Source organism: Sitodiplosis mosellana, unplaced genomic scaffold (assembly GCF_009176505.1).
Source record: "Sitodiplosis mosellana isolate CC-2019 unplaced genomic scaffold, AAFC_SMos_1.0 Smas_scaffold_17, whole genome shotgun sequence".
Classification (NCBI taxonomy): Eukaryota; Metazoa; Arthropoda; class Insecta; order Diptera; family Cecidomyiidae; genus Sitodiplosis; species Sitodiplosis mosellana.
Window position 1 is genome coordinate 1,244,856 of NW_022595259.1, and position 7,729 is coordinate 1,252,584.

General features: G+C 32.9%; 2 protein-coding genes across 3 annotated transcripts; one reads left to right on the forward strand and one right to left on the reverse strand.

Moving 5' to 3' along the window:
- Positions 1-8: 8 nt before the first annotated feature.
- LOC129568154 (UDP-xylose and UDP-N-acetylglucosamine transporter-like) lies at positions 9-1,469 on the reverse strand (the record flags this gene model as incomplete). Its single annotated transcript, XM_055445728.1, has 5 exons — positions 1,270-1,469; positions 920-1,185; positions 600-816; positions 297-428; positions 9-194 (listed from the first exon to the last, which is right to left on the reverse strand). Coding segments are annotated over exons 2-5 (723 nt in total), but the record flags the coding sequence as incomplete, so codon positions are not given.
- Positions 1,470-4,528: 3,059 nt separating this feature from the next.
- Positions 4,529-6,619, forward strand: LOC129568254 (uncharacterized). 2 transcript variants are annotated; one of them, XM_055445926.1, is made up of 2 exons: positions 4,529-4,851; positions 4,972-6,619. In XM_055445926.1, exon 2 carries the CDS (start codon positions 5,040-5,042, stop codon positions 6,507-6,509), a length of 1,470 nt encoding a protein of 489 aa, XP_055301901.1. In that variant the 5' UTR covers positions 4,529-4,851; positions 4,972-5,039; the 3' UTR covers positions 6,510-6,619. The 2 variants fall into 2 exon arrangements, with proteins under 2 accessions (XP_055301901.1, XP_055301902.1); XM_055445927.1 differs by having other exon boundaries at positions 4,529-4,818.
- The last annotated feature ends 1,110 nt before the right edge of the window (positions 6,620-7,729 follow it).

Genomic DNA, 7,729 nt, shown 5'->3' on the forward strand with positions numbered 1-7,729 from the left:
GAACAACTTACGGTGACATAAAGCGCTTCACGTGGATGCTTGCCGTGAAGTTTATACAGAACCTCTTGGTAAATTCCCATTCGAGCCGAAATAAGTAAAGCAAAAATAAGCAACAAGACACCGCATATCCACCAGAAGAACACAGAATAGTTGCTTGTAATTGTTTTTCCAAAATCGGCATTGACAGTGCTTTTCTGAAAGTTTAAAGTTCGAGTAAATTGTAAAGCTGTTTCATTTTTTTATATTGCATTAATTTAAAAGAACTTGAATCAATTTTGAATTTGAAATGTACTAACAACGTGACTTCCAGACACAACTGTACAAATAACAATTCCCAATGTTATCATCAACACCGACAAATACTTGGAGACTCCATAATGCCTCCGTAGAATAATAATACCCATCAACATATTCGTAACCAGCGAACCCTGGAATAAATAAGATAATATTCACAATTATCAATGAAAATTACTCAAGATTGAATCTATATTTGTATACGATATTAGATACGATACGAATTTTGTCTAAATTTATCCATTTCTTTGTTCAAAAAATCCACAAGAATAAATCAAATATGTCGTTTTTTAATCACAATTTACCGCTCGAATGATCATATGCAACGGCATCGGAATGTTGAAATCAAATGCTAAGTTATTACAAACATTGGCTATAAAAAACATGGCAACCAAAACAAGATAGCTTGTGTATCCGATTCGAAGCGATTGCGTGCCAAATTTTGAGGTAAAAATAAACCCTTCCAAAGCGATGAATGCAAATTGAGCAAACGAAACTAAGTTCCCAGACCCAGGATCCATTCTGAAACAACGTAAACACTCATTTTATAACAGTCTATAACCAATGAAACACTTAATAATGTTTTTCTTTGCAAAATTTGATTTTCAAAATAAAATATTCTCACTTGATCGTGTATTCCATAACAATAACATTTGAACAGCAGCCCAGAAATGTGCCCAAAATAGCCAAAACCACTTTCATTATGGATGTGGTCAGAAGACAAGATTTATAATGAAAAGAATTGAGTTCCTTAAGCTGAAAACAGATACTGTGTGAAAATTTTGATTGATTAATTTCCTCCAAAACGATCATAAAACAACTGTTTCATTTTAATTTATTCAACGTGACACGTCGTTTCCATTGCCAACCGCTTTGTTTACATTTGCACACCTGAAATAAATCACTTAAAATAGTATCAAGATTTCAATGTTTATGTGAATGAAGAAAAAACATTCTTTAAAAAATAAAACTGACGGGAAAATTAAATAATTTACGTATTATATTCACTATATTGTGGAATTCAATCTATTTTCAACTAAACTTAATGACTTTTTAGCACAGGTGACATGTGGCAAGAGAGTGAAATAGTATAATGTACAACATTTATTGTGATTTCTTGTTTGGAACATATACTAGTTGCTTCGCAACCGGTCGTTTAACTTTATATGAGTGTGCATTTAACGTGAGTCAAAACATTAGACAAATACTGTCAAAAACAGCTGTTTCACAGATCGCTGTCATAAATACAATTCCAATGAAGAAAAAAGAGTATTTATTGTAGTGGATATATTATTATTATTTTATATACAATAATCAGCGGAAAGTGAAAGTAGGACGCAACTCGCCACTGAAAACTCTAGACTCTATGTATTAAAATCGTACAGTCAGTCTACTCAGTTGTGGTGTTTTTTGGTATTGTTTTGTTGTAATAATTTCGTGTGGATACTGTAAATGATTAAGTTAGGAGTTCTACTCTGTTCTTATCTCCCAATTAACACGATTGTCAAAACGTTTGAGATTGCAATAAACAATGTTCATGGTTATAACAGTTTTTTTCCTCTGCGACAAAAAAGAACTGTGCACACTTCTAATCTCCGCCCTTTTTCTAACTTGAATCTAATCAGCTGTACAGGCTGTAAAGATATTTTGAAATATTTCGTAATTAGAGCTGATCGCTGAAAAGTAAACCAAGTCGCAATAGTTTTTTATACTTACTTTACAGCAAATAAAATGATTATCGACCAAATAAAATTTCTTCTATCAATACTGAATCGGCTGAATTTCTCTTTCATTAGTCGATCATTAGTTGGCGCTATCAAATAGTAATGTTAAAGGGTAAGAGTTATGCGTAATAAAATCGGCTCACAAATAATTGCGCTCCATTTTGATTAGTTAGCTCTGGTGTTTGCAAAATTCGCATCGATGAACTTGAACGCTGACCATAAAAACAATTACTTTAGTCGTTTGGTTTCATTCAAGTAACGCTAGAAGTGATTCAACGTTCAACCGATTTGTGATCATTTTTTTAAACAAATTTTGCACTCATTTAAAATAAATTAATTAAAACGGTATTCTCCGTCAAAATTATAGCTACACACCACACTAACCAATCCGAAAGAAAATGATTTTAAAAAAAGAAGCTGAAAAGCGAAAATTTGCATCGTTCAGTGAAAGTGAAAAAATGGCACTTGGTGAAGCACCGACAAAAACTGTAGCATCGCCCATTATGAAGCTTGACATTGATTGTTTTCATGAAGTATTTGACTACCTATCTTTCGACGATTTAATATCAATCGGCCATACTTGCAAACGCCTTCAAGGGGTTGTTGGAACCTTTGTACGGCAGAATTTTGTGGCTAAACGAAAAACTTGTGTGAACAACAACATTTACATGTGCTGGACGCCTCGTAAAATTGGCATTTTAAGCCGGTTCATCGAGAAAATATCATTTTTTGGTGGTTTTTCGGATCCTTATCAGTACATTGGTTCAAACCAGTTCACTTCGCTAAAGGAAATTCGATTGGCACAAGTCGAAATAGCTGCTAACGAAGTCAAACACATACGAGAGATTTTATTGAAAGTTGAAGTTGTGGAAGTTGATCAGTGTAAATTTAAGGAGGAATTTAATGAAAGCTTTTTAAATCTTTTCCCAAACTTACGAAGTTTGAGTGTATCAAGATCAAGCTATGATCGAGATCGAGCTACCATTATTGGAACCGGAAACGAATGGTTAACACAAAAGTATTCATCTCTTGAACACTTGGAACTGACTGATTTGTATGAGTTTAAGAACGATGACCTGAAACTATTATTTCAGCAAAATCCGAATATACGTAGCTTCTCGACGGATGCTAAATCAATTTTGGTCAATCGACACGCCTTTTTGGCATGTGATGCCAAACTTGAGAAATTGGCCGTCGATTTTCATCACCCAAATAATATAAATGCAGAAGCAGACCCACTATTCATCGTGAACTCACTTTATAATTTGTTGGTTGAATTGTACGAAAAAGGATTTTATCAAAACATACACATATACATTACTTTCGTTGATCGTCACAATTTCATGCAGAAATTGTTTTCATTGAAACCGTTGGAAATGTTGGGCGGGTTTGTTATTTCAATTGAAAATCCTCTGATGAAGCTAAGAGAATTGGATATTAATATCGGTGCCGATATTATTGGTCTAGAAACGTTCCCAATCAAAATTCCAGAACTTGAACAACTTTACTTTTCGGAAGCTAATGCTGATGATATTTTAATATTTATTTGTCATTCGTCCAAATTAAGAATAATGAAAATCGATCTTCTTTTCGATGGAACATATTTGGAAAATGGTGCACTCGATTTGGTAACACTGAATAAGGAACGGGAAAAATTAAAGAACGCTAAAAAAGTTGTAATTTACGTAAATGAAACCGTTTTCCTGGCAACGAAATGGACACACAATGAGATGAACTTTACAAAGATCGAGATTCGTCGCGGCGAGTCGTTTGAATGTGAACAACTCAACTCAAGGCATAGATTTGTTAAATCGTTTTAATACCATGATTCGAGAAAATTATCAGTGTAGGATAAAGAAGAAAAAACTAAGATGTAGACTGTAGAGTAAAAATCGGTAGAAATAAAATGGTTAAATATAGTTGATTCAATTGAAATCGTTATGAGCAAAAATGTAAGTTGTTTTGTTTGACAATAAAATCTCGTTTTAATGATTTCTGTATTTTCAAAGAGTTTTACTTCATTTACGTACATATATTCTATTCCTTGAAGCTGATGCAATCTTCAAGGCAGATTGCATTTTCCTTCACAAGATACGGATTTTATTTTCTTGTCGAAAAATCAGAGCATCGCTATTTATTTTTAGGTGAAAAAATTTTACGATTTTTATTGAATGAATGTGTTTACTATATTTTTATTAATCATCATACACGAGAGAAATATTTCATTTAATTCGAACCGAGAGAGATAAGAGCAAGAGATGTGTAAGTATTTGAAGTTGGCTGCTGGTTTGTTTTGTTTTTTGTTACTATTCGTTTACGCAAATATATATACAAATACATTGCATACACACGAGCGAATCCCCGTACAAATTTCCCCTCTTTTGTTCCGATACGGAGTATTACGCATACACTCTTAACTGAAGTAAACATCAGTGTGACTACTCTAGTAGGGAACTACTGTCAACCTTATTTATACATGCGTAAGTTTAACGCTTGCTTTACACTGGAGTATCCACGCAATTGATTATTCCAGTCTGGGGCAAGCGTCAAACTTACGCATGTATAAGTAAGTTTGACAGTCGTTCCCTACTGGAGCAGTCGCACTGATTTTTACTCCTGTTAAGAGTGTATGCGTGATACTCCGTATCGGAACAAAAGAAGGGAAATTTGTACGGGAATTCGCTTGTGTGTAGATGCATGTAGAAAGAATCAAAGCTCACATCGCTTTGTCATAATACGGTTGCTTCTAATTGTGAAATAGCATTTCAGTCATACTGTTCGATTCGAACGTGCTTGATAAGTTGGAAAACATTTCAGATCATCACATTCATCTGTAAGATACAAAAAATAGTACTTGATTGATTTATTTGTTATATATATTTTAAATTTGGTTTTTCAATTTCCTAATAGTAAATGTGTTGTTCATTTATTGATTTTAATTTTATGTACATAGTTGAATTTTTGGAAAGAACTTGTGATAAAAAGACAAGGAACACCTCGGAACAGCTACATCGGTTTAAAATGAGTGGAGAAAAGTTTAATTCGTGTGATTTTGATTTATCTCTCAAAGAAATCAATCAACTAACATCAGAAGAAGAATCAGTTCACACTCCGAGAGAACGAAATATCCAAGATGACAAAGAAGACATACTGAAAAATGATGCAGCATCTCCTGCGATTTTCAAATTGGATATTGACTGTTTTCATGAAATCTTCGATTGGCTACAACTGCACGATGTGACTTCGTTTGGTAGAACATGTAAGCGATTGCAACAAGTGGCTGGTGATTTCTATCGATCAAATTATGTGTCGAAGAGAATAATTGCTGAAAGCGGAGGCTATATATTATATCATGATTTGAATATATTCACTCCATACATTGAAAAAATATCAATTTGTGGAAATAATTCGGAAGTGTATGATTTTGTCGGGATAAAATGTAAATCAATAAGAGAAATTCGATTGGGAAATAATTTGCCTGAAGATGCAATTGAACGCATAAAAAACGTTTTGAAAAAAGTTGAAGTTATTGAGATGAATGAATGCACTTTTCGACAGGAATTTTACGAATATTTCCTTAAACAATGTCCAAAACTGAAAAAATTAAGTGTCAAAAGATCATATAAAATCCGGAATAAAGCCATTATTATTGGTTCAGATAATGATTGGCTGCTGCGAAAATACCCAACGCTTGAACACATCGAATTGACCGACATATATGAATTTCAAATGAACGAGTTGAACAACTTTTTTGAGTTAAATCATAATGTTCGCAGTCTTTCAATCGATTCTGCAAGTCTAGAAGCAAATCAAGATTTATTTTTGTCATCTAATACAAAGTTGGAAAAATTGACAGTTGAATTTTCAAGTCAAAATTTGTCAAAGCCCGTTAATGATTTGCTAGCTCAATTACATGAACGAAACTTCTTCAAACATTTGCTCGTCTATTTCCGATTTGATCCACAAGAGAATCTCGAACAAATGTTCGCGATGCCTTTTTCAACCTCATTGGAATCGTTAAATTTTGAAATTCCTTGGCCAAACCGCATGATCAACATCGACATTTGTTCAAAAAATTTGAAAGTACTAGGTATTAACAATGCCAATAAAATACTAAATATAGAGGCTTTGCCAAGGAAACTACCTAATCTTGAAAAAATTTATTTCGGAGAAGCCAATCCAAAAGAAATATGGCCATTTATTTGTGGTTCCGTAAAGTTAAAAACCATTAAGATTTTAAACATGGTTCATTCAGATGGGATTTATTCCTTTAGCGAGTTCCCCGATGTACAGAAAATGAACGAGAAACGTAAAATGTTAGCGGGAGCACGAAAAGTTGTAATTTATATTTGTGAGCGTCTTTTATTGGTTTCCAAATGGGCGAAAAAAGCGACAAATCTTGATCTAATTGAGTTAAGACGTTTTGAATCAATCGAATGGAATGATCTTAATTCACACTTTAGACACAATCATTCCAAACATTATTTTTAGATTGGAAAAATTGAATTTGTTCTAACGATTTTTCAAAATAAAATAAAAGTTTGAATTTATATGAAAATAATTTAAAATGTGAATTTAATAAATCGAGTTTTGAATCCTAATTCCTAAATTTTGTTTCTTAATTGAAAATAAAATAGCCCATAAATCAAGTCAGTAAAAACTGACAAAAATGTGGTTGGTATCAACCAGAACAGAAAGATTGGAAATATATACACAATTTAAAATATTATTATTTCGATAATTAATTCTATCGCACTAAAGTATCCATTACTGATTGGAATAAAGACAAGTTATCACGTAGCTTCAGACAACAGGATCCGAAATGTCTTCATCTGATTTGTCATCGGTTTAATTTGTAGTTTATATACATTTAGACAACTAATGTCAAAATCAGTCATTATTCCCAAGTTTGAATGCTTTTTCTGGGCCTATATTGACAAATTCGACTTTCAGCACTATGGTGCTTTCGTCACTCGCGCCTGCTGTCACCGGCTGACTTATCAGTTTTAAAAAGAGATGGTATGAATCATTTGAATACAAGACATAATTGATGTATTTATATTACATGGGTACAAAATGAAAGGGCAGCAGTAGCTATCTCATATGCAGTGTTGTCAAAGATAATCTTATTATCTAGAAAATTCAGATAAGATAAGATAAGATATTATTAGATAAGTAAATTTTTTCATTATTTATCTACGTTTTTTAGATAATTTTCCAGATAATTATGAATGTCTTGGTTTCAAACAAAAATGCTATCCAATTCCGATGTACTTGCCAGAAGAATTGATGTTCCAAATATTAAAATCGTATAGTCAATTTCGATTTACCGTTTAGGGCACAAGAAATTTGCCATTACAGGGCAAAATTGTGATTAATGATTCACTGAATCCGTCACTTCGCGTGTGAATCACAGATTCAAACTGATTTCGGGATCAAGATTAATTTTTTTCTGGATCAGAGATTCACTTTATTCTGAATCATTTTCGATTTGTGATCCAATCTAAAGTAATTTATTGTCCAAAAATGAATCACTGATCCACTGAATCAAAATAAACTGAATCTCTCCGAAAAATGATTCAGTGAATTTAATTTATGAATCTCCGTTTTGAATCCGCCCACGCGTATTTGCCATAAACTTTCATCATCGAATTTCAGGAAAAGCAGCAATGGCGATAACTCTTTCGGATGATACACGCAGGAAAAGTATG